Source organism: Podarcis muralis, chromosome 3, assembly GCF_964188315.1.
Source record: "Podarcis muralis chromosome 3, rPodMur119.hap1.1, whole genome shotgun sequence".
In the NCBI taxonomy this organism is placed as follows: Eukaryota; Metazoa; Chordata; class Lepidosauria; order Squamata; family Lacertidae; genus Podarcis; species Podarcis muralis.
Window position 1 is genome coordinate 78,539,400 of NC_135657.1, and position 27,850 is coordinate 78,567,249.

At 43.3% G+C, this 27,850-nt stretch overlaps 3 protein-coding genes across 20 annotated transcripts in view; 2 read left to right on the forward strand and 1 right to left on the reverse strand.

The window, feature by feature from the left end:
* Positions 1 to 8,348, forward strand: part of MDN1 (midasin AAA ATPase 1) — a 90,038-nt gene extending 81,690 nt beyond the window's left edge. For both annotated transcript variants that reach the window (XM_028722980.2, XM_028722981.2), the window contains exons 92-102: positions 167 to 368; positions 1,165 to 1,338; positions 1,795 to 1,949; positions 3,263 to 3,343; positions 3,788 to 3,903; positions 4,463 to 4,637; positions 5,178 to 5,251; positions 5,339 to 5,453; positions 5,863 to 5,926; positions 6,470 to 6,612; positions 7,434 to 8,348. In XM_028722980.2, the coding sequence (XP_028578813.2) occupies positions 167 to 368; positions 1,165 to 1,338; positions 1,795 to 1,949; positions 3,263 to 3,343; positions 3,788 to 3,903; positions 4,463 to 4,637; positions 5,178 to 5,251; positions 5,339 to 5,453; positions 5,863 to 5,926; positions 6,470 to 6,612; positions 7,434 to 7,622 (1,488 nt within the window). In that variant the 3' untranslated portion in view covers positions 7,623 to 8,348. The remainder of the gene's footprint in view (positions 1 to 166; positions 369 to 1,164; positions 1,339 to 1,794; positions 1,950 to 3,262; positions 3,344 to 3,787; positions 3,904 to 4,462; positions 4,638 to 5,177; positions 5,252 to 5,338; positions 5,454 to 5,862; positions 5,927 to 6,469; positions 6,613 to 7,433) is intronic.
* A 2,691-nt stretch (positions 8,349 to 11,039) lies between these two features.
* On the forward strand, positions 11,040 to 27,489 carry LYRM2 (LYR motif containing 2). 3 transcript variants are annotated; one of them, XM_077926164.1, is made up of 5 exons: positions 11,040 to 11,390; positions 12,331 to 12,378; positions 14,694 to 14,834; positions 16,537 to 16,737; positions 27,261 to 27,489. In XM_077926164.1, exons 1-4 carry the CDS (start codon positions 11,346 to 11,348, stop codon positions 16,615 to 16,617), a joined length of 315 nt encoding a protein of 104 aa, XP_077782290.1. In that variant the 5' UTR covers positions 11,040 to 11,345; the 3' UTR covers positions 16,618 to 16,737; positions 27,261 to 27,489. The 3 variants fall into 3 exon arrangements, with proteins under 3 accessions (XP_077782290.1, XP_028578812.1, XP_077782291.1); XM_028722979.2 differs by lacking the exon at positions 12,331 to 12,378 and having other exon boundaries at positions 11,055 to 11,390; XM_077926165.1 differs by lacking the exons at positions 11,040 to 11,390; positions 12,331 to 12,378 and adding an exon at positions 11,585 to 11,992.
* Positions 19,962 to 27,850, reverse strand: part of ANKRD6 (ankyrin repeat domain 6) — a 68,576-nt gene continuing 60,687 nt past the window's right edge. For all 15 annotated transcript variants that reach the window (XM_028722972.2, XM_028722973.2, XM_077926160.1 and 12 more), the window contains 4 exons: positions 27,172 to 27,324; positions 25,930 to 26,043; positions 24,241 to 24,568; positions 19,962 to 20,998 (listed from right to left, as the gene is read on the reverse strand). In XM_028722972.2, the coding sequence (XP_028578805.2) occupies positions 20,430 to 20,998; positions 24,241 to 24,568; positions 25,930 to 26,043; positions 27,172 to 27,324 (1,164 nt within the window). In that variant the 3' untranslated portion in view covers positions 19,962 to 20,429. The remainder of the gene's footprint in view (positions 20,999 to 24,240; positions 24,569 to 25,929; positions 26,044 to 27,171; positions 27,325 to 27,850) is intronic.

The following is a 27,850-nucleotide window of genomic DNA, read 5'->3' on the forward strand; positions in this document are numbered from 1 at the left end:
CTGTCTGTCTGCTGTGAAAACAAAATGCTTACCTAGATAGGATTTTGGTTTGATACTGCAGGTTTGTTCTAGTGGGCAGTGTGATAAGTTACCGAGCTTCTGAGTCTTGACTTTGGTTTTTCCGAACCTCATTGAAATTTCATTGCTGTACTTGCTCATTTTTCAGAGTTTTAAGAGAAAGCCTGGCCAAGCCAACAATGAGCGCTCAACGGGGGATCACAGTCAACAAGTTCACAAGCGGCTGAAAACTGTTGAATCCAGCAGCGAAGCAGAACAGGAGCAGGTTCAGCCAGAACGAAACATGGGAGAAGCTGATGCATTTGAGCACATTAAGCAAGGCAGCGAAGCCTACGATGCACAGACCTATGGTATGCCAGCATTCTCACAGTGATGTCAGAGGGACAGACAATTTTAAATCCTTTTTACCACTGAACCTCCGCTTACAGGAAAATGAGCACGCATTCTTTATTGAAGTAAAAGCAATGAAACATGTTAGATTTGGTTTGCATAGCTTAACGCTGGGGAAAGGATTTAGATAAGGAATTTTTCAAGGAACTTGCGTTTGCTTCTCTCTCATAGTTCGCTTTGCGTGGCTTCATTTTTAAACTTAATAGGCAGCCATGTTTTATTTCTCCACATTAAATCAGTTGAAGCTTTAAAAACAAATCCCTACGAAGGTATTTTCTAGCTTTCTAGCCTAGACTGCAGGAGATTGTGGTTCCCATAAATTCTTCATTCATCTCATCTCATTCACCTAGGTGCTAGGTCATAGCAAGGTGGGTAGGAGGCAGAGCTATGAATGGGGAAATCCTCAGTTTAAAGTTTACCTTTGCTATGACCTCACTAAGAGGCTTTAGGCACTATTCTCTCCCCCCCATCACTCCCTTCTCCCCATTAGCAATATGGGAATGGTGACATTGACCCTACCTGAAGGTTTTAAAGAGTGTAAGATAATGCAGATGAAGTACTTTGAACATTCTCAAACACTATGGAAATTACAATATTTATCTCACTCTCTGAATTGTTGTTGTCCCCCCCCCCTTTTCAAGTGCTTCGGGTGTCAAGTTAAAACTTTATAAATATTGATGACTGTTAGTTTGGTGATACGGGAGAACAGCACAGAGTTGCAAGATTTTGGTTTGATTTTGGCTATGTTTCCACCAGATGTAGCTAGTGAAGAACAACAGAAAACAACCATGCCTGTCACTGAAGACAATGAAGAACCAGTTTCTGAAGATGTAGATATGGAAACAGAAGCTCAGAAAGATGAGGATCTTAGAACGGTAGAGGCGGAGAAACTGAATCCAGAATTAAAGGCACCTAGTGCTGCTAAATCTGGTAAATTGCCAGCTCATTATCTTTAAAAGAATTTTATTCTTCGGGAATAATTTCTTCATTTCAATTGAAAACAGACCTGTAGTCCCTTTGGGGCATACTATTTGCTCCCTGGCTCTGACTCACCCACCCTGCCCCTACTGTTCACATGTTGCGGGGAGCCAAGGTCCCCTACAAGGAGCCTGCTTGTGCCATACATGATTTTAATCATGCATGGGGAGTTTATGCATCTGCGGCAGGCTCTCCACTTCAGATGTTACTCCCAGGAGTGGCAGAGCCAGCAAGCGCAGCCTCTTGTCTTCCCCTCACACCACTGTAACCATGTGAAGGGCCAGTACCTGAAAAGGGTTACTATTTATTTATTGAATGTATATACCGCCCTATACCTGGAGATTAGTAGTGTGATTTCTAATGGCCCTGAAAATGTGTGAAGCAAGCATGTCATTTATTCAATGATAGGACCCGAGGAGGTTGAGTTGGACAGACAAGCCCTCAATTCTGAAGAAGACGAAGAGCGTGGAACAGAAAAATCGCCACCAGAAGTAAAGCCGGACAGAGACAAAAACTCTACCATACATACTGCCCATCAGTTCTTGAGGGATACCTCCATCCAGGTAAACTACCAATTGTGCTATTAAATAAATAGGATGTGTTGATTGATGTGAATCTTTCCAGGATACAGTGCTTTTGTAATTTTAGTTTATCGCCAAATTAGTTTCTTGCTCTGAATCAATATTTAGGTTCCACTGAGGAAGGACCTCCATATACATATGGTAGAGACTGGGATAGGGAGATCACATGACTGTGAGATACTAGAGAAGGGAAGGTATACATCTAATCTACATTACTTAAGCAGGTTTTCCGCCTACATCAAAGTAGATGGCTTTTTTTTAAATGACAAGTTGAATCTCAGATCTTGTGGCCTCAAAATACATGTGTAAGTGAGCTGCCTGTAGGTGGGACTGTCTATAATCGAGTCAACACTCTAAGCTTTGACAACACGGATCACTTATTTGGAGGGCTGGAAATCCTTGAGTTTGGGGGCACCATGCTCTCTGCAGAGATTCAGCTCTGGTAGCTTTGCATGCGCACAATCTGATCCAACTTGGTATATTCATGCAGAAACTTGCATCTGCATGGAGATTTCCCTCGATGGATGGGGGAAATTTAGAAAATACCAGTCATGGAGATATTTGCAGCTGGATGTGAGGATCTCTGTTTTCCTCCAGACCCCCAGCATACAAGGAGATAAATCAGATTTGGGCTTGGTCATGTGGTTCATAGAGGAGATAAGTACTGTTAATATGCTGCATGCACATAAATTTTTGCCATGAGTAGAAAAGTAAATTTAGAATTTCTCCTTAATTGTTGCTATCCAGTGGTCCAGAACACTAAAAGTTCTCCTAAAAAAATAAGGGATGTGTTATGTGGTGGGGTTTTTTTAAAGTTTGCTTTTGGAGATATGTATGTATGTAGGGACGCGGGTGGCGCTGTGGGTTAAACCACAGAGCCTAGGACTTGCTGATCAGAAGGTCAGCGGTTCGAATCCTCGCGACAGGGTGAGCTCCCGTTACTCGGTCCCTGCTTCTGCCAACCTAACAGTTCAAAAGCACGTCAAAGTGCAAGTAGATAAATAGGTACCGCTGTGGCGGGAAGGTAAACAGTGTTTCCGTGCACTGCTCTGGTTCGCCAGAAGTGGCTTAGTCATGCTGGCCACATGACCTGGAAGCTGTACGCTGGCTCCCTCGGCCAATAAAGTGAGATGAGCGCCACAACCCCAGAGTCGGTCACGACTGGACCTAATGGTCAGGGGTCCCTTTACCTTTGTATGTATGTATGTATGTATGTATGTATGTATGTAGCAAGTATGTCATTCTAAAATACCTGTCCATATTGTTTGATTCAAATTCCAATTTGTTATTTTAAGTGCATTGTTAAGGATCCTGAAGAGCTAAGACGAGAACTAGAGAAGCAACTGGAAGTTTGGCAGAGTGGAAACGCTACTGAGGTTAGTGAATTGTTCAGTCAAGCAATATACACTTGCGTAATTCTTTTGGAAAGCATTTATTGAATATAAATGGAATATTAACTCATTATTTCCAAAGCCATGTTAAATACTGGATTCTGGTACTGCTTAATCACTACAGAGCAAGGGGCAGAATTGTAGATGCTGATAATCTTGCATGCAATACATGGATGACTATTATACACATAAAGACCCTTAGCAGCTGATCAGTTTGTACCACAGGATTCTAAGACAAAGCTATACTCGAAAGTTCTAGCAAGAATTATTTTAAAAAGCATTGCTATAAAAGTATTTGCAACTGATATATCCTGAATTATTTAGGTTTTGTACTTGGGAAAGGAATTTATGTATAAAAAAGGTTAATTCTCTGGGATTTTAACTTCACTAATAAAAATTCTATGGGGTTTTTTTATCTTAATGTTGCAGGAAAAGGCAGCAGCAGAGATGTGGCAGAGATATCTTCTCCTCACTGCACCACTTTCACAGCAGCTCTGTGAGCAGCTGAGACTCATACTGGAGCCAACTCAGGCAGCCAAACTGAAGTAAGTTGAGTCACTGTAAAAATAAAAGCAGAGCCCACATACATCACGATTTGGCACCCGAGCCGTCTTTCCAGCTAGAACTGCTTTAGCATATTGTTACTATTGTTACTAGCATATTGGCAGAAAATCACCTTTCTGCCTTCCTCCCAACACAAGTGGATTTCCACGCAGGTTTAGTAGCAAGTTCCAAATTAAGGATTCCGGAGAAGCTTATTTTTCCCCCAGAGAGGAAACATGCCCAGCCCTTGTAGGCAATGCCTGCTGAAATCTCAGAGGGGAAATTCAGTGCCTTTGACCCACCCGTGTGAAACCGAAATAAATTATGCAAAATAAGAAGCAATATGTAAATAGGCCTGGTTCCTCTAAATATCAGGACAGTTACATAGGTGTGCAAATAATGAATCTTGATGCCCGAAAAAGTTGTCTTATTTTTGACTATTCATTATCTACCAGTTCATGTAGAATACTTTCTCTGAAATGGATATCCCGCCAAGTTGTTTTTTCCTCCCCCAGCAACTGTGTTACTGTTAATATTTTGTCTTTTCTTCTTAACTGCCAGAGGTGATTATAGAACAGGAAAAAGGCTGAACATGCGCAAAGTAATTCCATATGTTGCAAGCCAGTTCCGGAAAGATAAAATTTGGTTACGGAGGACCAAACCCAGCAAAAGGCAGTACCAGATCTGCTTGGCCCTTGATGACTCTGCCAGTATGGTAGACAACCACTCTAAGCAGGTAAAACAGAAATGGTGAAGAAGCCAACTTAAAAGTCTTATATGAATGAATTCAGCATTCATCTTTCACGCATCAGACTTGCAGTTAGCTATACAGGAGGCATTTCCCCACCTCATTGCTGTTCTTCTTCCTTCTATTTCGTCAGCATGGCTGCTACTGTTGGCTTCCCTCTGTCTGCCACTTACAACAGATGCTCCTTCAACAAGCTCAGGGATAGTGACAGGGATATAGGGGGGGTAATCATATGGCTGTGATGGATGAGTATGCATCTCTTTCCCTTCAGCAGGGAGTTTAGCAGTGGGGATGATCACCAAGGGGAGAAAGTTAAAAGCAAGTGCAGATTGCATTGCAGGGGTATATCATTCCATTTTCTAATTCCTTTGCTTCTCTGATAGTATCACATATCACAGTGCATTTTCGGCCCATGACAAATGCATGAAGCAGTTTTAGAATTTTGCAGTCCGTTAACTGTTCTGTGGTGAATTGTATGTTCTTAGCTTAGATATACAACGGACTCAAACTTTTGTTTGTTTTCTATAGCTTGCTTATGAATCCCTGGCAGTGATTGGAAATGCTTTGTCTCTCTTAGAAGTGGGACAAATTGCCGTGTGCAGGTAAGGCTATTTTAAAGCCGGAGTTGTCATAGAAATCTTTTTACTCCTGCTCACTGCACTGTTTTAAAACATTTCATTTTATTTCAGTTTTGGAGAGGCTGTTCAGCTGCTACACCCATTCCACGAACAGTTTAATGATCAGTCGGGAACGAGAATACTCCAGCTGTGCAAATTTGAACAAAAGAAAACTAAAATAGCTCAGGTATCTCTCATCTTGGATGAGTGGGACTGCCTTTTTTCATTAAAAGTTCCTAATGTTGTGTTTAAATAATTATTGTGCCAGGCTAAGGGTGTTCTTGGTTTAGTTCGCTTACTTTCCTGTCCAATTTGTCCTTAGAATGTTACAAGAAGAAAATGGTCTTGTCTCTGCATTAGCCTGGTATATTGCTTGTAACAAAAAAGAATGGTGCAGTCTTGTGTTTACTGCAGCCCCTTCAAAACAGCCAAGGAAATAATGTGGCTGCTGTAATCATTTTAAGTCTATTTTGAGTTCACAACCTTAGGCTGCAGTTCTCAACTTGCATTCCCATTCATTTCTGTAGAACAATTGTCTTAGAAAAGAAATGGTTAGCTCACAGCTGATGCACATATATTCTCTCACTTTTCTACAGTTCCTAGAATCCTCAACAAATATGTTTGCTGCAGCACAGCAGTTCTCTCAAAGCATTAATCCAGGTGAGTTCCCCCCTCCTTTTTTGTATACAAACAAGTTAGGCATGGTAGTAGAAATAGTTCTTCATTGGATTTATCAGGAGCGTGGCTCTCTTGGCAGAATGCTGAATACACAAACGGCAATTGTTAGTAAATAAGGCTGAAATCCTAGCCCAACGTATGTGGGGAGTAAGCCCCATTATTGGGTAGGACTTGCTTGTGATTGGGCTAGCTTTGTGAGCTCTTCTCAGATTAATATTTTAATTCTTGTTTCTTCTTTGTTGGTACTACTACTGGAAAGTGGGGATGTTTCTTCCTGTTGCTTTTAGAACTTTCATAAGCATTGATTGTCTAACTTTAAATTTCGTGTCCCATTTTTCGGAAGCAAAGCTTTCACATCCCATTCAGGGATGTATTTTATACTATTTTTATACATAAAACTTTGTTCTTGGGGCTGGCTTTCATGTCCGCTTGTATGTTAAAGTAATAGAAAATGTTAGTAAGGCTGAATATGTACCCTTTTTCTAGTTTTGTTTGCTAAAACTGAAAACATGCCTTCCTCAATAGAAACTGCTCAGCTACTCCTAATAGTGTCAGATGGAAGAGGTCTTTTTCTCGAAGGTAAAGAACGTGTCACGGCAGCTGTTCAATCTGTTCAGAATGCAAATATCTTCGTCATTTTTGTAGTGTTGGACAACCCTAATTCACGGGTGAGTAAATGAACCATCAGATAATTGTACCACTTTTAACTGGGTGGGAAAATCGCCTTGGTTGGGTTTAAAATAGGTCCAAGGCATCCTGTATATGAGAAACTTTATTAAACTGGTCAAGCTTCCTGTCAACCATAGATTTGGGAACTGAGGTTTCATACTATAAGGAAAAATCTACTTCCATCTGCACTTATTTCTGGTTCTTGCCTTCAACATTCGTTTTGCTGATAAGAAAATTTGCCTAATGTTTACAAACTTCCAGAGTTAATTGCTGACTACCTTTCCTGCAAAATAGTTTTTTTGATATTTAAATCCAGCTTCTTCTGCCTCTCACCTTAGGGAGGAAAGCGACAAGTCCCTTTCCCTTGGAGGTCCAGCTCAGGTTATTCTCAGCCTGACTTTTCAGGTTCTAGATCAAGGAACAAAGTTCTGCAAGCATCTTTGTCTTGACATTCCCTGCCACAATACTGGCATTTAGTATTCCTACTGTGTTAAGTTTCTTTCCAATCACAGGTAGCAAATTGTGCATGGAGACTATACTATAAAAGACCACATGGAGTAGTAAAAAAGCTATAAGTAGTGTATGGTGACAGCCCTGAAATCAGCACTAATATTCTCTCCCTTAGTGACCTCCTGCTTCAGTAACTATTGTTAGGATCTCCTGCAAAGGCTACAGTCCACTCATTTGAAAACACAATGAATTGACTCTTTCAGGAGATTGGTGAGAGATGAGGACTGAGGGAGGCAACTTTTTTCATTGATCTAGCTGCATAATGCTACTTGTGTAGTCCTGTATCTGATACTGTCATTTTAATTCACAGGATTCCATCTTGGACATTAAAGTACCTGTGTTCAAAGGCCCAGGGGAATTGCCAGAAATCAGGTCATACATGGAGGAATTTCCCTTTCCTTTCTACATCATTCTGAGAGATGTGAATGCCCTCCCAGAGACCCTCAGTGACGCACTGAGGCAGTGGTTTGAACTGGTGACTGGTTCAGACAACGTGTAAAATTTGGCAGGTCATGTGAACATATGGTTGCCAGTTAATGGCAAAGGTCGTCAGCAAATTTGAGTTGCTGTTCAGACGGGCCAGAAATTACACGCTAACATAACATGCATTTTCCCCCTTAACAGTGCAGGAGACTATGCAAACGGTGATGAACTAAAAGACTGTTCACTTTCTTGCCTATCTCTGAAAACAGTGGAAAACCATCTCCTGGTTTTTTTTTTACTCTTTGTATAATTTATTCTTATTTCTGTATCACTAAGAAATAAGTGGCTCCCAAGACTATTTTCTATAGTAGTAAGAAACTAGTTTCCTTCTGAGAGGAAGTTGCAGCTAGAATGATTAACCATAATTAAAGAATACTTGTCTGTTTTGGGTCACATGTGTGAGTGGGACCCTGTGTTTGGAGGAAGGGTTGAATTTTACACAACCAAAAAACCCCACAACAACCACAAATCCTACTTGAATACTTGAAACTGTCGCTGAACAGTTGCTGGTTTTATGATAATGCTGGAAGAGTAGATTTTTTAGGGAAAGACTCCGCGTTATCATTTTACACTGTGAACTTTGCCCTCTGTTCAAGGGAAATAGTGATAAACACATTTTAGTATCCTGAAAGCATGCCCAAGGCTCTTTCTGTCGTCTCCTATTCCCTGCCCCCCCCCCAACTTTTTTCATTGCAAAAGCTATGCATCAGTCGTGATTACTAATAAACAATGTTTTGCTGTTTGTAATTGTGGTGTCCATTATTTTTTGGAATATTAAGATTCTATATTAAGAATCTTGGGAACTTAATAGAATTGGTCTTGAGTGGGCCTGACCTTCCTGCGCTGCTGTGACCTCAGGTCTGCTTCCTCTCCACCCCTTCCAGGAAAAGCACTCATCACATGATGTGCGCTTTGCTTTCACAGCCCATAAAAGAAACGTGTTCACCATCAGATGCAGATTTCTCCAGCTTCTTTCCAGAATGGACAAAGATGGGTCCATCGAGCGATCACAAGGCCTCTTGGAATTTGCCCTTCTCTCTCTCTACAGAAGATAACGAAGGAATTCAGTATCAGGGAAACTGATACTTCTATTATTGAAGACCTAAAAAGAAAAAAAGCCAACCATTGTTGATACACATTTATCAAAGACCTCCAGCTCCAGGGAAACGAAGCTGGACAGGAGCTTGGGCTGATGACGTTATCCTGAAAGACTCACTTAAGGCCTTCTGGGAGAAAATGATTTTGAAAGCTACATGGATGACCCGGAGCCCTTTGTTTTGCTCTGTTCAGAGGGCAAATCCAAGCCTGATTTCTATGTTTTGACAGTTAATTTTGTCACCATAGTTTTCTCTGTAAACAACTGTCACATTGAGGGGTGACTAAGTTAGCCCCTTTGGATAAGGACAAAGAATATTTAATGTTTAAAGATGAGTCTTTGGGCACATTCACTTAGAATTTAAGCATTACAGAAAAAAATACATAAGATTAATAGCATAAGAAGCTTGATAAAATGCTGGCATTGCAAGCCAATATACTGATTGTTGATGCAGAACTGAGAAACCTTAATTAGATAATAGAATCAGCAGTGGTAAAATTGGGCAGCAAGGAAAAGCTCATATGAAAGGTCCAAAGTGAAAGGAGTGAAAGATGCTCAAATGATGTGATATTTATGCCCAATTTTTCCATTGGATTAGTCCCCCCCCAACCTTCCTCGGTTTATCAAAGAAAAACAAAAGTTGTAGGAAGGGAGTTGATGAATCATGCCCCAAATTCATACTTTGCAACTTCTGCATTAATTTTGATTAAACAATTTACTATCGGCAAATACCAATAACTGCTATTTTTTAAAAAAAGTTTTGAATAGAAGTTACATAGCACTATTGTCAAAACCTAAATGATGCAAAAATGTGTGTCTGTTAAAAACAGAATCTGCTGTGAATACAACTTGGTAAATTAATCTATAAAGGCAGATTAATTCAGGCCAATTAAAGTCTTTTTCAGCAGGAGATATAAGCATATTGCTACAAGATAGGGGATGGGGAAGAGTGATGTACCATTCTGATATGCAGGTTTGGGCTTTCTCCAAAGGATATTACAAAAATAGGAAGATTCCTTTTATTCCCACTTTAACAAGTTCAGTTGTGTTGCATTAGGCTAAAGAAAATCTCTGTACTCTTAAAGCTGTTTAACTTCTGGTGGAACCAGTCTTTAACTGATTAAAAAGGGCCACTAGTGAAGTCACCAGAGTTAGAACTTCAAGCTTGCTCTCAGGCACAGGCCTGTTGTTGTTGTTTAGTCGTTTAGTCGTGTCCGACTCTTCGTGACCCCATGGACCAGAGCACGCCAGGCACTTCTGTCTTCCACTGCCTCCCGCAGTTTGGTCAAACTCATACTGGTAGCTTCGAAGACACTATCCAACCATCTCGTCCTCTGTCGTCCCCTTCTCCATGGGACTCTCAAGAGTCTCCTCCAGCACCATAATTCAAAAGCATCAATTCTTCGGCGATCAACCTTCTTTATGGTCCAGCTCTCACTTCCATACATCACTACTGGGAAGACCATAGCTTTTACTATACGGACCTTTGTTGGCAAGGTGATGTCTCTACTTTTTAAGATGCTGTCTAGGTTTGTCATTGCTTTCCTCCCAAGAAGCAGGCATCTCTTAAGTTCACGGCTGCTGTCACCATCTTCAGTGATCATGGAGCCCAAGAAAGTAAAATCTCTCACTGCCTCCATCAATACTGAGCCTTGGACCTTATGCACTTACATGTGTACCTCTGAGCCTGTAGAAAGTACTTTTTTGTTGTGTTGTAAGATACAGTTAGTTGCATGAGGGTTAACCCGGGCTCAGGTTGCTGCTTAGCAGGGTCACAGTAGCTTCTGCTCCCCCCTCCCTCTCTCTCTCTCTCTCTCTGTGTGTGTGTGTGTTCCTGGAGCAAGAGGAGGAGGAGTCACGTGGCTTTGGCTCCCAGCTCAGCTGATCCTGCAGGTGAACTGAATCTCTTCAAAAGGCAGATTTGAAAAGCCTGCACCTGTGCTATACATACACGATGCTTATTTGTAAGGAAACACAGTTCTTTTCCTTCTTGGGTCGTTTGTTTCACTGCCAGTTGACAGAGGGCTTGTTTCGTTGCAGCTTCTGGAAACTGTGAGTAAATATTCCACTTATATGCAAAGTGATTTGCAAATCACTTATTTGAGTCTTTTTGTGGGGACCGTTTGTTGAAAGGGGGATGAAGGCAGATGTAAATCTAACCAGGTTTAAAAAGGTGCTTGGAGCAATCGCCGTTGTGCTTGACGCTGCCATGAAAGAGTAAAACTCTTCCAAAGCCCTCTCCGGCCCTTTACGTGGGCTCCGCTTAGCTCTGGCCGGAAGGGCTGCTTCGTCGGCGAGGCTGCAGGAGTCCGTCCCGCCCTTCAGTTTTCAGAGGAGGAGCCGCTCTCGGCCCACCCTGCGCCGTCCATTCCAAATATCTGCAAAGTCCGCGCGCTTCTCCCTTGCAACCGTGCGCGAAGGGCGGCCTGCTGAGCCGCTCGCCCCGCAGAAGCAGAGTTTTTCTTTCCCTCCTCGCGGAGCTGCCCGGCGCCGCTCCGAGCAGCCTCGTTCTTCCCAAGAGCCTGGAGAGAGACGCCGGGCGGGGAAGGGGGAGCCTCCGCTTCCCTTTCCTCGGACGCGCCTCGGCAGAGCGCAGAGAAGGAAGAACCACGCCGAAGCGAAGCGCGCGCGCGCGCCTCAGTCATGGCGTCGTCCCGGCTGCCCCCGACGGCGCTCACCCTGAAGCAGGTAGAGAGGGAAGAGAAGGCAGGTGCCCCCCAGCGAGGCGACTCTTCGCCCTTTCCTCGGCGAGGCAGAGAGCAGGGTCTAGGCTTGGCGACCGGGCATTGGAGGAGACTGGGCATTGGGTCGGGGCACAGCAGCAGCAGGCAATACTGTAATGGCTTTGCTACCTTTAGGTCAGGGGTGTAGCCATTACTGTTGATTATTTCTATTACTAATTCCATTTCTATACCGCTTAATTTAAAAATTTAAAGTTGCGAACAAGAAACGGAAGCTATAGCAGCAACTTCAGCAATATTGTAACCAGTTGTTAAAAAACAACAACCAATAACAAGCAGTTGCATATGACAAAACTACAACATTACTGCTAATACATAAATCGGGATTGGTTCCTTCTCCATCCCACGCCTCTCACCCAGGGCCCAAATAAACTCAAAGCTGTTCCGCAAAAATTCCAGGAAGAGGAAGGATCCTAGAAACTCCTGGCAGAACCCAAGCTTTTCAGTCTGGGCTTGCTTTTGTGGGCAGGTGGGAGCAGCTTCCTCAGGATGTCCCTTTTAGCAGTCGGGCAGCGCTCTCCACACCCAGTTCCAGGTACAGCAGGGTTGGTAAGTTGCCCAGGGGGTCCCAAGGGTGGGGAAAGGACATCTCACCACCCCACTGTTCCTTCCCCAGCCTCTGTCCTCTTTTCCTCGAGCTGCTTCCACCATAGCATTTGCATGCTGAGGAAAAGCATTGCCAGCTGATTTTCCACAGGAAAAGGAAAGATGGTGTAAATAGTATAGTTTGTACAGTATATGGCATGTTTATGTTCACGCTTCACAGGAGTGTTGGGGACCCCATTAAGGCTGCATTTATATTCTTCTGAGCAATAGCATTTAGCAATAGCATCTAGGGGTTATTTTGATAGGCATGCTTGCTTCTGTTCTGTTTTTTCACATTTTAGGTGATGGAACATATACTGCTTTTTGACCCAAGAGGGGATGATGAGCAGGTGATGTCCTAGAATTGTTCTTGGATCCACTTCTTACATTTTTTTACTGCCCTACCCTCTGTAGTGGACAGGACAAGAGTGTAGGAAATAGAAAAGCAACCTATATTTTTGTTCTATGAAAAAAATATATCAAGAACTTAGGTTTCTTTTCTTTTCGAAAAGGAGTTTGTACTCCTATAGAATTTTAGCATTCTGGTTGCTGTGAATAACAGAGGAGTTAACACGGGTTGTACTGATAGAACTTTCTGGGCAAACAAGGCCTCACCTCTGCTTTGCAAAGTGGGCCTTGCAAAAATGGGAACAAGTGCTTGCCCTTATAAACATGTGCTCCACATGAGTTTGGCCATTCACGTGTAGCACAAGCTTGTCACAGGTCTGTAACTCAGGCATTTACACTCCGCATGTAAATGGGACAGTGGTATTTATATGTGACAAGGTACTTGCAGAAATCTTATGCAGACGAGTGCTTTACCTGTGGCATTGTGTGTTTTGCATCTGAGCTTTTTAACTTAATATTTTAAATTCAGGTAGGTAGCTGTGTTGGTGCACATGAAAACTTATACCAGAACAAACTTAGTTGGTCTATAAGGTGCTACTGGACAATTTTGTTAATTTTTTATATTTTAAGTGAGACAATTTATAAATGAATGGGCAACAGTGGATGTATGGTAACTGGTAGTTTGGAAAACATTGCGTTTTACATGTGAACGCATTAATGTATTAACATATCTTCTGTCTTTTTTCATTTAAAGATTTATTTGTTTTGAACTACAGAAAAGAACTATTTTTCTTTAATAGTGTAGTAAGTGATGATTTGTGACACACATGGGCCTCTTCATTGTAGTGTTTGAATCATTTTTATGATGCTGTCAAATGTTTTAAAACTCAAGGTTACCTTTATTCTACTTTTGGAGTGATTTCATAGATGACTGTAAATGGACCAACATGGGAGGGCAGGTAGTTAGAATAACTGATTTATAGACTGTGGTTTGCAGCAGAAAGCAGATGGACCCTGTAGTGGGATTACTACAACCATAGGTTACTGTATTTTTCCCTCTATAACACACAGATTTTTTCTCCTAAAAAGGAAGGGGAAATGTCTGTGCGTGTTATTGAGCGAATGTGTGGTCCCTGGAGCCAAATGGCGCGAGTGGAGGCAAAAAAAAGCAGGCAAAAATCAAATCTCGCGTCTCGGAGAAGGGAAACCTGAAAAGAGGAAGCGGCTGCTTTCCTGCATTCTGCCTCAGGGTCTTACTGCCCACCCTCCTCTGTTTCCTTGCTGTGTTTGCTCAAACGGAACAAAGAGCAGGGAAAGCCCCTCCCCTCCAGGCAAGCAGAGAGAGAGAGAGAGAGAGCTGGCTGGCTGGCTTGGGTGGGTAGGTGAGGGAAAACTTTTGCCTTCCTTTCCTCCCTCCCGTTATATCCCTCTCCTGCATTCTTAGCCAGCTGCTTCTCTGCACACCCCTCTCGTGCTCCTTGTCCATTCTGTGTTTTTCCTTCCCTCCCCACTTAAAATGTGGTTAAAAAGCATGGATCCACATGGATCCTCAGGATCTTTGCATTGGGTCACCCCAAATTCACCATCAGATCACATAGCATGTCCATGGCTACAGCCTGCCCCCCAAAAATCACACACCCACCGTTGCCTGGGGCTGCAATGGTGCAAAAACGTGGTTACAAAACATGGATCCACATGGATCCTCAGGATCTTTGCATTGGGTCAGCCCAAATTCACCATCAGAGCACATGTCTGTGGCCACAGCATGAAGCACAAAAATGATACATCCACTGTTTCATTCAGAATGTTTTTTCCCTTGTTTTTCTCCTCTAAAAACGATGTGCGTGTTATGGTCAGGTGCGTGTTATAGAGCGAAAAATACGGTATATACACAGATTCAGACTCCAGTTAAAAGGATCTCTGGGCTAGATCTCTACTTGAGATCTGGAGAGACCTGACATTCAGAGCAGATGAAGGGTGGAACATGTCACCAGATGTTTTTGGACTCTGCCAACAACCCCAGCTAGCATGCCACAGGTTGACATCCCTGGACAACGAATACAAAAGTTTTATCAGTCACCTGACTCGGTTTAAGACACCTTTCCATGAGGATGTGAGCACATGATTAACACTAGATGGGTGGGTTTTGTGTGGGAGGGTGGGGGGAGGGAGGGCGGAAAAATGGAGGAAAAAAGAACGATATGTTTCTGGATAATATGTTTTGTTTTAATTTTAAATTTTAAAAGTTTTTTTAAAAACACACTAGATTGTGCAAACAATAAAAGGGTCATCCTTTATTTTTCTTGATACCTTGCAGTTCTTGAGAAGGCAGCAGGTCCTTCAGTTGTATAGAAAAATTCTGAAGGCTGTTCGTCAGGTGCCTAATGAAGCTGATCGCCATTACCTCAGGGACTGGGCAAGGGAAGACTTCAAAAGAAACAAAGGTGCTACAGACGAGGTGAGAAATACTTGGGGTTCTGCTGACTTGGTACACTGCAGTTGAAGGTTGAACCTGTATTCCTGGCTCATGAAGATGTCTTCTCCGAGACTTCCAAACAGCCTGTTCAGAACACCTCATAATGACTGGGAATAATTATCACTGTGTCTCACCTGCAAGAGGTGCCACGGTAGACTGGACAAATTTGGGATATTTGATTAAATGACTCAAGAATGGGGATTTCCAAGGCTCACTATGTAAAACCCCAAACTGGTCATTGGGGTAAACCCTCTGAAGTAATCGGCTAATATTTCAACTAATTTTTATGGGCTGTAATACCTTGCTGTGCGAAATTAACAAGATCCAATTTTTTTATGGTTATATGTTATAATACTTAAATGAATCCATCCCATGTGCCATATCTTTCCCTTACTAAAGGATAACCGTGGCTCAGAGTGAATTGGGAGGGGAATAGTTGAGCCACATTGGACCAGGTAGAACGGGTCAGCAACCTTTTTTAGCCGTGGGCTGGTCCACCATCCCTCAGACCATGTGGTGGGCCAGACTATATATATTTTTTGGGGGGGGGGGACTGAACAAATTCCTATGCCCCACAAATAACCCAGAGATGCATTTTAAATAAAAAGATACATTCTACTCATGTAAAAACACGCTGATTCCCAGACCATCCGCGGGCCAGACTGAGAAGGCGATTGGGCCGCATCTGGCCACCCGAGCGGGCCTTAGGTTGCCTACCCCTGAGGTAGATGTTGATAGCACCAAAGGCATTTGTTAGGTCAGCACTTTGTCTGCAGACAGATGTCACCAAGTTTAATATTCTTGTGTTTCGCTCTTAAATACTGCTTCAGTATACTGTGGGCTTTCTCAACCTTGGGTCCCCATATGTTCTTGAACTACAGCTCCCATAATCCCTGTCCACTGGCCATGCTGGCTAGGAATGATAGGGGTTGTAGTAACAACATCTAGGGACCCAGAGTTGAGAAAGGCTGGTATAGTAGATAGGTGGTTTTTAACAGCTCTGATACTTTTCTGTGGCCTTAACATTTTATGTATGTATGTATGAGCTCCAGTGGCACAGTCTCATGACTGAATACAATAATGATGTTAGGTGATTAACAGGGTGTCCCTGCCCACCTGTCATTGTTGCCTGTTGTGGTCAGGCTCCCCATCCCTGTCATAGAGATTCATTTGCCACACACGGTGTGAGTATTCTGGCATCTTTTCAAGATGTGCCTGTTTATCCTAGGCCCTGCAGAATAGTGACTGTTTTTATTAACACAATATGCCTCACCTGCTATAGTTGTCAGATTCTCTTAATGCTGTATTACTGTTCATTTGCAGTTAGTGTGTGTCAGCCCTGAGCTCCTCTCAGAGGAAGGGTGGTGTAAAATATAATAAGGATTACCTGCAATTGACCAAGAAACTTTATCTTGCATTCCCATTTCAAAAAGTTTATGCTAGTGCAGCTGTTGGTTCTTTGCTTCCTAAACATGTATGTATGTAACATAAGCAGAGGCCTTTCTAAGTGCCCTCTAGGAGTAGCCCTAATATGTAGAGCAGCCTTTGGGGTGAGATCATTAGTTGCGAATTTTATGGATGTAAATATAGACTGATAAAACATTTGTCAAAATAAAACAGATTCAGTGTATGAATGCATATTGCCTTGCATGTGCCTACTAAGTATATAATTTCTGCTTTGCAGGACACAATTAGGATGATGATCACTCAGGGCAACCTACAGCTTGAAGAGCTTGAGAGAACACTAAAGCTGGCAAAATCGTAGCCTGATCATTCACTGATGGTGGAACACAGTATTTGTTTTTTCAGTGTGTCTCCTTCAAAAGACTGCCATGGAAGGACCTCTCACACAACCAAACTGATTTCTGTGCAGACTCCCTTATTGGTAAGTAGACTTAAACAAAGCAGCTAGTACTGCTATAGGTGTGAGTGTTGAGATTTTTTTAAGGTTCAGGTGTGATGGGAAGCAGCTCATAAGAGGCTGAAACACAGGGAGATTTCTAGTTCTGAACTAGGTCTGTAATAATATGGGAGGTGTGTGCTATCTTAAGTAGTTCTTCTTAAGGTGCTGCTCTTGACACTTCTGAGGGCAGTTAACACTTCTGAAATCCATTGAAACCCCCAGAGAGTGACCCATGCACATCTAATGCACCCATGCCTGAAAACAATAGGATACTCAAAATGAACAGAATGCAGGAAACCTTTAGTAAATTTTTGATGAGACATTCTGTGTGTTTCCAGAGATGGAGGATAGTCAGTTACGCTGCTTGTTTCCAGCAGGCTTAGTGCAACCTAATATGTTTTTTCCTGCTCCAGATAGTAGGACTCGAAACAATGGATTCGAGTTATAAGAATGGAGATTACAACTAAACATCAGGAGGAACTTTCTGACATAAAGAGCAGTTCAACAGTGGAACAGACTCCCATAGGAGCTTGTAGACTCTCCTTCCTTGGAGGTTTTCAAGTAGAGGTTGGATGGCTTTGGATGAGATTCTTCCATTGTAGGGGATTGTTGGACCAGATGACCAATGGGGATCCCTTCTAACTCTATAATTCTATAACGGGGAAAGGCATTCAGTTAGATTGTCTGCTACGTCCTTCCATTCCATTTTAAGACTGTGGTGAGATAACAGGCTCCATGTCCATCAGCCAACTTTTTTCCACCACTGCTCAGTTCTACCCTGACAAAGAGTTTTGAAGAACACAAAAATCTGCAGACTTACTTTGTGATAGTGCACTATTAGCTTGTTTGGCCTACCTTAAATATGGATTTTGGTGTTAAAAATGGCTTTTTTAGCTGTATCACACAACCCAACACCACCACCTCCAAATTGTAACAATTATAACCTAGGCACATTTAATATGCTTATAGATTTAAATTCATTGTAGGATTTAAATTATACCCCACTTTGGGCAGCATAGATTTAGACCATAGAAGCACATGAATGTAAAAAATGTAGAGTATTTGGATTGAGATTTTGTGCATAAAGAGCTTTATGTACTTTTCGTATACAACCATCTCTCTTTAAGGACTTCATTCAAAATGTTTATACTCTTACATGAGAGGTAAGATCTGTGCCTGGAGAACTACCGTATTTTTCGCTCTATAACACGCACCTGACCATAACACGCACATCGTTTTTAGAGGAGGAAAACAAGGAAAAAAATTCTGAATGAAACAGTGGATGTATCATTTTTGTGCTTCATGCTGTGGCCACAGACATGTGATCTGATGGTGAATTTGGGGTAGCTCAATGCAAAGATCCTGAGGATCCATGTGGATCCATGCTTTTTAACCACATTTTTGCACCATTGCAGCCCCAGGCAACAGTGGGTGTGTGATTTTTGGGGGGCAGGCTGCTATGTGATCTGATGGTGAATTTGGGGTGGCCCAATGCAAAGATCCTGAGGATCCATGTGGATCCATGCTTTTTAACCACGTTTTTGCACCATTGCAGCCCCAGGCAACAGTGGGTGTGTGATTTTAGGGGGGCAGGCTGCTATGTGATCTGATGGTGAATTTGGGGTGGCCCAATGCAAAGATCCTGAGGATCCATGTGGATCCATGCTTTGTAACTACATTTTAAGTGGGGAGTGAAGGAAAAACACAGAAGGGACAAGAGAGCGGTGTGCAGAGAAGCAGCTGGCTAAGAAAGCAGGAGAGGGATTTTACGGGAGGGAGGAAAGAAAGGCAAAAGTTTCCACAAACCGAAGCCAGCTTTCTCTCTCCTCCTGCATGTTTTCTGGCTGCCTGCGAGGAGCACGGAGAGGAATTAGAAGGAAAGACCTCTGCTTTCCCCTCTGCTTGCCTGGAGGGGAGGGGATTTGCCTGCTCTTTGTTCCGTTTGAGCAAACACAGCAACGAAACAGAGGAGGGTGGGCAGTAAGACCCTGAGGCAGAATACAGGAAAGCAACCACTTCCTCTTTTCAGGTTTCCCTCTCCGACACAACGCACGATTGATTTTTGCTGATTTTTGTTCCTGCGCTCCCCTAATCGGCTCCAGGGACCCCCCACATTCGCTCCATAACACGCACAGACATTTCCCCTTCCTTTTTAGGAGAAAAAATCTGCGTGTAATAGAGAGAAAAATACGGTATTTCTAAATCACAACAGATTTGGCCTCAATTCAGCATTAGTTGTGCAATAATAGGGCTAGCAAAGCACAATCATGGAGGCATACAATGTTAATATATTGCATCCTCACTAAGATGTGGAAAACATATATCCAAGTCTGCTTATATACACTAGATTTCTTTAGCTGCATCGGGCTGTTGAACTTTTAAAAGCAATAGCTGTTTTTGCCTAAGTGTCATGCCAACGTTAATGTTAAAGATTACCACCCTGGGTGAAAAAAACACCTCTTGACACATATCACAGCACTCAAGATATATTTAAAAATAAAGTAAGGCTGAATAACAGTATAATTTGAAGACTTGACACTACACAATCCGTCAGGGGCCAATTGTGCATAGAAACCTTAAGGCAAGTTTTTAAACTTTTTGTTAAAAGATGAAATTCATGTGGGGCAAGTGCAGTGAAGACAGAATCTAATTTAGAAAATACGGCCCATTTCTGTATTTGCAAGGACTCTTCTATTCTCCAAATAACAGTTAGTGGGCCAGAAGAACATGTTGCTACTATCTAGCAGTATATTTTTTCCTTTGAGTGAAACAAGGTACCACACCTTGGTTAGAAGTTGGCTGGGGCATCAGGACCCAGCTAAAAAGGCCATATTTAGCTCACAGACCACCTGTTGACCATCACTATACAAGGACAAGGCGTTAACTTTTAGGAATTTACTGTCACTCAAAGGTACTCAATATCTATCTATAATGTTTTTTCTGGCTGCCAAGTATGCCAATTAGCTTTTTGGTTGGAAGGGTAAAACTTCAGCACCTCCATCCCAAGAGCTGATCAGTAAAACAGTATGACAAAAGTACACATAGGCAGCACAAAGTGTTAGATAGGACTTGAAAATCACTTGCATGACCTGTTTGCACACAGTTCCCCATACAGGCTACTCTTATCTGTACTGGGGTAGGGGAACCCATAGGATTCATAAAATGGCAATGCAGTTCTATGAAGGAGGAAGAGGTAGCCTTGCTAATTTGGGGCGCTTAATTCTTTTATTTTCAAAAAGATACATGAGCACATATGGTAGAGCAAGAGAATGCTTCGCTTCAAAAACATGTCTTAAATACGTATAAAATAAAACTTTACAAGATTCATAAAAATGGCACAGGCATACTGGAGAGCTGTATCATCAGCACTGAAAAGCCACACAACTATGTTCTGTATTATACTATCACCACTGGCACACTGTATAGGGATAAAAGAAACATTTTTAACAGGGGAAGGAAAATTCAATGCAGTTTCTGTACAAAACAAGTGCTGCTTAGAGGGCAGCAATCTGCATTCCTTGTGAGCAATGCACGAGCAAAAATCCTTATAATCTGGCAAGGCCACAAATCCCCAAGAAGTGTAAAATTCCAATAAAACTCCAATAAAATTAGCTTAATTGCTGTTTGTGAAAGTTGTCAGTTCCTTTGCAACACTTCATGAGAGCAGGCAAATGCTAATGTTCCTTCTGCACTTTAGTCCTTAGCTTATAGAGTTCCTCTTCTAAACTTTTTATATGTTCTTTGAGGAGTGCTTTATCTTCCTGGGCTCTCTGGTCAGCTTGGCTCCGAGCTTCTTCAATCTTCCTTTCATACCACTTCTCCATCTGGCTGGATACAGCCTCAAAAAAGTACTGTGTGATTTCCAGAGCTTGAGAAGTGCCTGCAAGTTGAGGGCTGACCTCTTTTCCTCCAGAGACAGCAGGTGGTGGCGGCGGCTGCTCTGCAGAGTGGGTGCCTGCATGTTGCTGAGGCCTGTGCTTCAACTGACCACTTCTGCCAGACCTCTTCGTTTGAGTTCCTTTATCTATAAAGCAGCCTCCTCTCTCCACCTCAGTCTTTGTAAATTCGGTAGGGGTCTTGGAAACAGTTTGTACCTTTGCATGTCTCTGTTTGGAGCCTGAGTATTCAGATGGTGGCAGTTCCTGTTTCAATCTGCTGAAACTTGCTTTGTCTTTGGGCCTTACAACTTGAGGAGAAACTGCAGCGGGAGTTGGGCCAGCACCAACTAACTGTTGCTCTATTCCTGTAAATAAGGAAATATGAACAGTTATTGAGTTGGTTTAAAAAAAAAATGTTTTTATTAAAGGTTTTCTTGGGTTACAAAAGTACATTCAGTCTCTGCTTTCCGTTCATAGAATTCTTTCTTCAGATCAGTTATATGCTTATGTTACAGACAGTATAAGGTTTGGGGGGAGTAAACTTTCATTCATTTACATAGAGTATGTGTAAGGTTTTTGTGCCAGTGTCACGTGGGTAGGTTCTCTTACTATTCTTTTACTAGTTTTCATTGGCAGTGAGGGAGATTGGGGACTCCAGGGCATGGTTTGTTGCCTTCAGTTGACTGCAATGAGTCAGGTGGAGGGGTTGTTGGGTCAAGTTAGCTATATCAGTTCATATGCTGTCGGTGGGTTCTTGTTGGGCTGTGTGTGTAATAAAGGGGAACCACACCAGGGTGAAACCATTCTTATTTGTGCCCATGCTAGCTTCAGTTTGTTTAGTATCAGTGGTCCATGTTCACTCTTGACAGGTCCCTCCAGTGTCTAGCTATGATGCTCCTGGCTGTTGAGAGTAGGTGGGTTATAGTGTGAGAATTATTGTCTTGGAAACTTTTAAATAAGGCCAGTTCTGGGGTGGCTTCTAATGCTTAGTTATTTTGCATATTTCTTGTAGGACTGATGTCCAAAAGGGTTGGGTTTGGGGGCATTCCCACCACATGTGGAGGTGCAGCCTCTCCAGCATTTTGGTGAGGTTCCTGGGTGTATCAGTGTCAGCTACCATCTGTAGATAGGTTTCAAGGTGAGTTCCCTTCTTTTGGCTGAGATGGATTAAACTATGATCTAAACATTCCTTTAATCCATCAGGCGGGGTTTATTTCATAACCTATGTTGTGCTCCCTTTTGATTGAGATGAGGGGTTTTCTGGGATTCTAGTATTTTGTATTTTGTGGAAACCATGGCATGTCCCTCCTGTTGTCAGGAGGTGGTTTTCGAAGTTGGTCCAAGGCCTAGTGGCTGCTGCTTTTACTGCTAGATTGTTTAAGGTGGTGTGTTTTCCAGGGTATTTGGGCGTCTCCTAGTTTAGTGTTGTGAGGATTTTCCTTAGTTTTGAAGGAATGGGTATGCTATGGTGGGGGTGTTTTCGATTGGGTACACACGGCGATAGTCACATTGTTTCGTCTTATCTTCTAAGACGTATGGGATTATGTGGTGCACTTGGTTGGTGGTGATTGATCTATGTTGGAAATTCCCCATCCCCCTGAGGAGGGGAGGTGCAGTAGTTGGAGTTTTTTTCTGCCTGTCTGAAGGCAGCTGGAGCACAGGCAGGCAGCTGTGCACTCCTCAGCGGTACAGTTTAAAGAAGCTGCCTGCCTGCATGGTCCCTCTGCGTTATGAGGGCCAGAGCGTGATGGTGGTTTTTGCCCAGTGGTACCTCACAAGTGAAACCACAGCCACTCTTGAGTCCCTCTGCCACCAGCGTACTAGTGGCAACATGAGTGAGGAGTGGCTGCAGTTTCACTCATGATGTACCAGAGGGTGAAGCCACTGTCGCACTCTGGCCCCAGGCAATGTATCATCCAGGCCTATTGTTGAGACTCCTCAGGAGAGGCTTCCACACCACAGCTGAACGAGCCCCTGCCAATGCCTCTCCAGAGTGGGTCTCCCCACCCCCTTCTGGTGCCAGAACGCCATTCCAGTGAGTTCTGGCTGAAAAAAAAGCCCTGAATACTACGATTGTTTCAAAGGACTACCCCCTGTACTGAAGGTGTTGAAGAATGTCAAACTGTGTGCTAAATTGCTTCAACTCTCTCTGCCCAGCCTTAGCTGTAGAGGATTGGCTATGTTGGTGAAACATCGTGTTCTGCTGATATCATGGGATGTTTAAATAACAAGCTGCATCGGCCCTCCAATATAGCTTGCTCCTCTCTCTGCCGTATGGAGGGCAGATTGTGATAGGGGCTTCACCCAGTGGTATATTTTGGGTGAAACAGACATCACACCCAAGACCCTCTGCTACCAGCGCCACTTTCAACATTGGGTCACTGGTCTCGGGTGTGGTGTCGTTTCACCCACAATATACCGCCACGTGAAGCCACCATCACAATCTGCCCTCCATACTGTTCCTGGGTGATGTATCAATACAGCACCCAGGCCTACCATATTTTTCGCTCTATAGAACGCACCTTGTTTTAGAGGGGAAGAACAAGGGGGAAAAATCTCCCCTTCTCTACCCAGCGCCCCTTCAGTGAAGTAGCAGGAGGCGCTGCGCAGAGAGGGGGAGAATTTTTTTTCTTGTTCTCCCCTTCTAAAACAAGTTGCCGTTCAAGGTGCGTTCAGTCGCCTTTAGTCTCGAGAGCGAGAGGGGTCGGTGCGCACCGACCCCTCTCACTTTCCAGGCTTCAGTGAAGGCAACCCGAAGCCTCCGGAGTGCGGCGGGAGTTCCGCTGCACTCCGGAGGCTTCGGGTTCCTTTCAACCTGCTCTTTGGGGCTGGCGGGGGGAAGCCTGCCGCCAGCCCCAAAGAGCAGGTCGGGGAGCAGCGGAAAGACTGCTCCGCGAGCTTCTCGGGGCTGCCAGGGAAGCCCGGGTTCCCCTACCCCAGCCCCAAAGCCCTCTCCAGCCGGGAGAGGCTGCTTGGGGCTAAAGAGGAAGCCAAGACAGCAAGCAGGATCCATCCCGCTCGCTGTCTTGGTTTTTGCCAAGGCGCGTGCAGCCCCTCCGGCAGGAAGAGGCTGCACACGGCTATGGCAATACCCCCACCTCCTGCAAAAGCCCACAGGAGCCACGCACCCTTTAAGGAGCGTGCGGCTCCTGCGGGCTTTTCTACAAGGAGGGAGAAGGGACTGACGTGGAGAGCTTGTGTGCGGTTTTGGGGGCTTTTCCTGCCTGCCTCCCCCCTGCATTCGCTCCATAAGACGCACACACATTTCCCCTTACTTTTTAGGAGGGGAAAGTGCGTCTTATGGAGCGAAAAATACAGTATTTACAGCAGGAGTGATGAACCTCTGACCCACTATTCCTGTTAAGGGGGTGCACGCATAACTAATCATAGCTCATTCTCTCAACCACTTTCCGGTATTCATTGTCTCAACCAGAGACAATGAATACCAGCCATCACCTAATTGGGACATGCACTAATCCAAAATGTGTCTGATCAGTGTGGAAGAGGATCTGATGGCATTGGAGGGGGTGCTCCCTAATATTACAAATTCTTTGCCACAATACTCTAGCATAGCTTTCCCCTCCACAAACTACTAACAAAAAGATACCTGGAGTGTTGGCTTCTTGAACAACAAAATACTGCTTCCCAAAGCTCTGCTCTGTTGTGGGCACTCTACTTCTTCCAGTATCTTCCGAGACACTATTCTGAAGGGCAGTGCAAGAATGTTGCTGCGAACCATCCGACTGCAGTGGGGTTTGGCTAGTTTTACAGTCCTTCGTACAAGGAAGGTTCTCTGTATCCAAAGTCTCAGCGAGTGACTCACATGTAGACAGAGTTGATTTTGGCCTTGAAGATCTAGAGTCTCCAGAAAGCTTCAACTCCAGGTTCTGAATTTTTAGCATGCACCAAGCTTTCAGTTCCCCCACCAACGATATCTGTAAGGGAAAAACCCATGTACAAATCAGAGGCCGTCAAATTACATTCTATTAGTTTTAGCAGCTAAATGCATGCTAGATTATTGTTGCAGCCTGATCTACTGAGTTAAAGAGAACTTAGCGTCCTATATAGTAAGGAAGTTTACAAATCTAGCTTTGGGATAATGAATGTTTTCTTTGAAAGACCCTAGCAATAATGGATCCAATCTGCACTCTTGCACACTGAAATGGAACATTTGCATTGGTGTATTGGCCTGGCACACTGTAATTATACCATGATTTACTGTAGCATTATATGCAATAGCCATTATTAATTGCTAGTGTAGTATGTCTGGAGATAGTGTCTTGCTTATTCTACCAAAATGGGGGAGTAGGACATTGCTGTAAGATTATTATTGCTGCATTAAAAGGTAAAGGTACCCCTGCCCGTACGGGCCAGTCTTGACAGACTCTAGGGTTGTGCGCCCATCTCACTCAAGAAGCCGGGGGCCAGCGCTGTCCGGAGACACTTCCGGGTCACGTGGCCAGCGTGACAAGCTGCATCTGGCGAGCCAGCGCAGCACACGGAAACACACACGGAAACGGAAACACAGAAATTGCTGCATTAGAGCCATAAAAATGTCAGAACAAATATGAAGATTCTTGAGGATAGCAAGCAGGAGCATTCTTTTTAATCATTTTATATTTCATCCTTCCGCTTGGCTAAAAAAATATATTGACCTACGTGAAGTTTTTAACCTCCCAGAGCAGATCTAATAATGTAACCAACCAGTGCTGCGGACAAACGTCAGCTCCCTTGGCCAGTAAAGCGAGTTGAGCGTCACAACCCCAGAGACATCTGCGACTGGACTTAACAGTCAGGTGTCCTTTACCTTTACTGCACCCCCATGTTCATCAATGCACAGGGTTGTTGACTTTTTTTTTCTTATTATGTAAGGAAATAGAAGTTTTAAGAGACATTCTGAAAGCATTTTCCTGCTGGGTTTCTAAAACTGGAAGTTCAAATGTTAGCTACCTAAAAGGCAGTCAAATTATGACACCACAAAAATCAAATGAGAAGCAGATATTTCCTCAGAATATGGGTTCGTTTAAGCATCTTGCAAAAAGGTTTTACATAAGATCACTGAAATGGATAAGCTGCTGTCAAGAAACATATTTAAATGGCTTATTTCCAACCACCCAAGTAAGCTATCTATGACTGCTCAAAAATGAAAATGTATCTCACTATAACCAGATAATTTCCTTTTTAAAATTGCTTATCATTCTTTTAGATAAGCGCTCTTTTCTGTGTATCTTAAATGGAAAGTTTCAGATTCCTCATTGTCTTATATGCTCCACGAGATACTTATTTTCTAATCTACCTGGCGTTTCTCCCCTTCATTCTTTTCCAACTCTGCATGCTCCTGAAGACGATGAAGGCACTCTGTTCTTTCTGCTGACAGCCTCTCTGCCATCAATTTGTCCAAAACGCGGAGCTGTGATAAAACAGGAAAGCACAGCAGAAATGACAACAATGCATAGGCTGACTTATTAAACCTCATTACTTTACTACTGGTAATTTAACTTACCAAGGGCAAAAATTGCATCTAAAAAGGACAGCAGAAAAGGCATTTGTGAAACATTGTGAATAAAAGTATTCCTTTCAGCGTTTTTAAAAACACTGCAGGTTATTTCAGTTGGCTGCAGGTATGACTCTAAGGAGTGACACAATAAACAAATGATCAAGGTGAATAATAAGAGATACTGCAGTGATCAAGGCAGATTTCTGGTAATTCTAAACCCTGCTTGCTTCCCAAGGCTTTTCAGACCTCCTTGCTCAGTGCAGGAATGTTTGGCGAGGAGAGTAGTGCCACTATGCCCTGCATTGCAGCCCCTCCAGAAATACAACTAACTAATGTCTGGCTAGGCCAGGTCTGGCTACTCCATGGGGCAACAGCCACATAGAAAAGATTGCCACGTTATGAGTTTCAAGCAGCCTCCACCTGAAGATTGTAACAAGTAAGCCAGAAGTGGAGAACTGTTTTCTGGCTGGCAGGTCAGATCCTTGTGTCTCCCCACCCCTAGGAGGGCCAAATCTGACAGATGGGCAAACCCCTGAAGACCTAGTGACAGTCAGTGCTCTTTTGTAAACAGCCCCTCGCTATTCTTTAAAACCTCATTTTCAAAGAGCAGCGTGGAGCTGTTTGCAAAAGGGCTTTCAATCAGCTCACCCTGCTTTTTGAAGTCTGCATCACCTGGTGTCGTTCTGATGTAAGGTGATTGACAGGTGGGGAAGAGAAACATGGAACAGGATTGCACCCTCTGCTCACCAACAGGATAAGCTGCAGGTTCTGCTACTCCAGTGTGTTCTCCCAGGGAATGGTGAAGCAGACCCCAGCAGAACAGAACCCTGCCTATATCAGTTGACCCAGCAACATCAGCTGATGAACAGGTGGGTATGATTTGGGGGAAATGGCTTCATGGGCCAACTTGGACCCCCTGTTGGCCAAGAGTATAGTCTACCGGCTAGAGGTCCCCCATTCCTGATGCAGACCAACCCCTATAGGCTTTAATCAGGCTCCTGGTGTTTGAAGAAATACTTTGTCCATGGAATGTTTCCTTACCTGATGCTGAGTTTTGTTTTCCATTTGACCTAGTTTGCTGTTCATCTTATCCTGCGCTGTAACAAGCTCCGCTTTTATTTCTTCCACAGCGGCTGCCAGCTGGTTCTCTACTTTATCTATCAGTGGCTCACAACGACATCCGTTTATTGGTGCCTGCAAGAAACAAAACAACTGTGACAACACATCCCCTGTATCTTAATAACAACTATGATTGGCTCAAAGGACAGCAAAGCAACCACAACGAACAGTACTGCTTGGAGTCTCCAGGGAGAAAACAAATATGCAGTAGGAAATGAAAATAAAATAAATTTGCCTGGACCTTTTTTCTCTCAAGAGTTCATCCTTCACATTTAGAGTATACAGAGGACCTTTGTTCATTTAGGGAGAAAAATGGCAAGATATTAGCTGTTTAAGAAAAGCACAACTACAGCCAATAGTTTAAACAAATAACTCACTTGACCTGCTGCTGTAAAAATGAGTCTACGGTAGAACCACAGCATTTCCCATTGACTGCAGCTTAGAGGCTACCAGTGTATGCTCCCTTAGCTCACACGGTTAAGATCAGATCTCTGTGATGCTCTATTAATGCTATGCCAACACAGCTTCCGTAGTCCCTCCAGCTTCTTGTTAAAGAAAAACCTAAAACGAGGAAGTCTCTTTCATTAGAAATGTAAGTTTG

Coding starts and splice junctions, on each gene's coding strand:
- LYRM2 (XM_077926164.1), top strand. CDS start 11,346: ATGGCGTCGTCCCGGCTGCCCCCGACGGCGCTCACCCTGAAGCAG. Junction 12,379..14,693: donor CAAGAGGGGATGATGAGCAG/GTGATGTCCTAG, acceptor GATACCTTGCAG/TTCTTGAGAAGGCAGCAGGT. Junction 14,835..16,536: donor ACAAAGGTGCTACAGACGAG/GTGAGAAATACT, acceptor TCTGCTTTGCAG/GACACAATTAGGATGATGAT.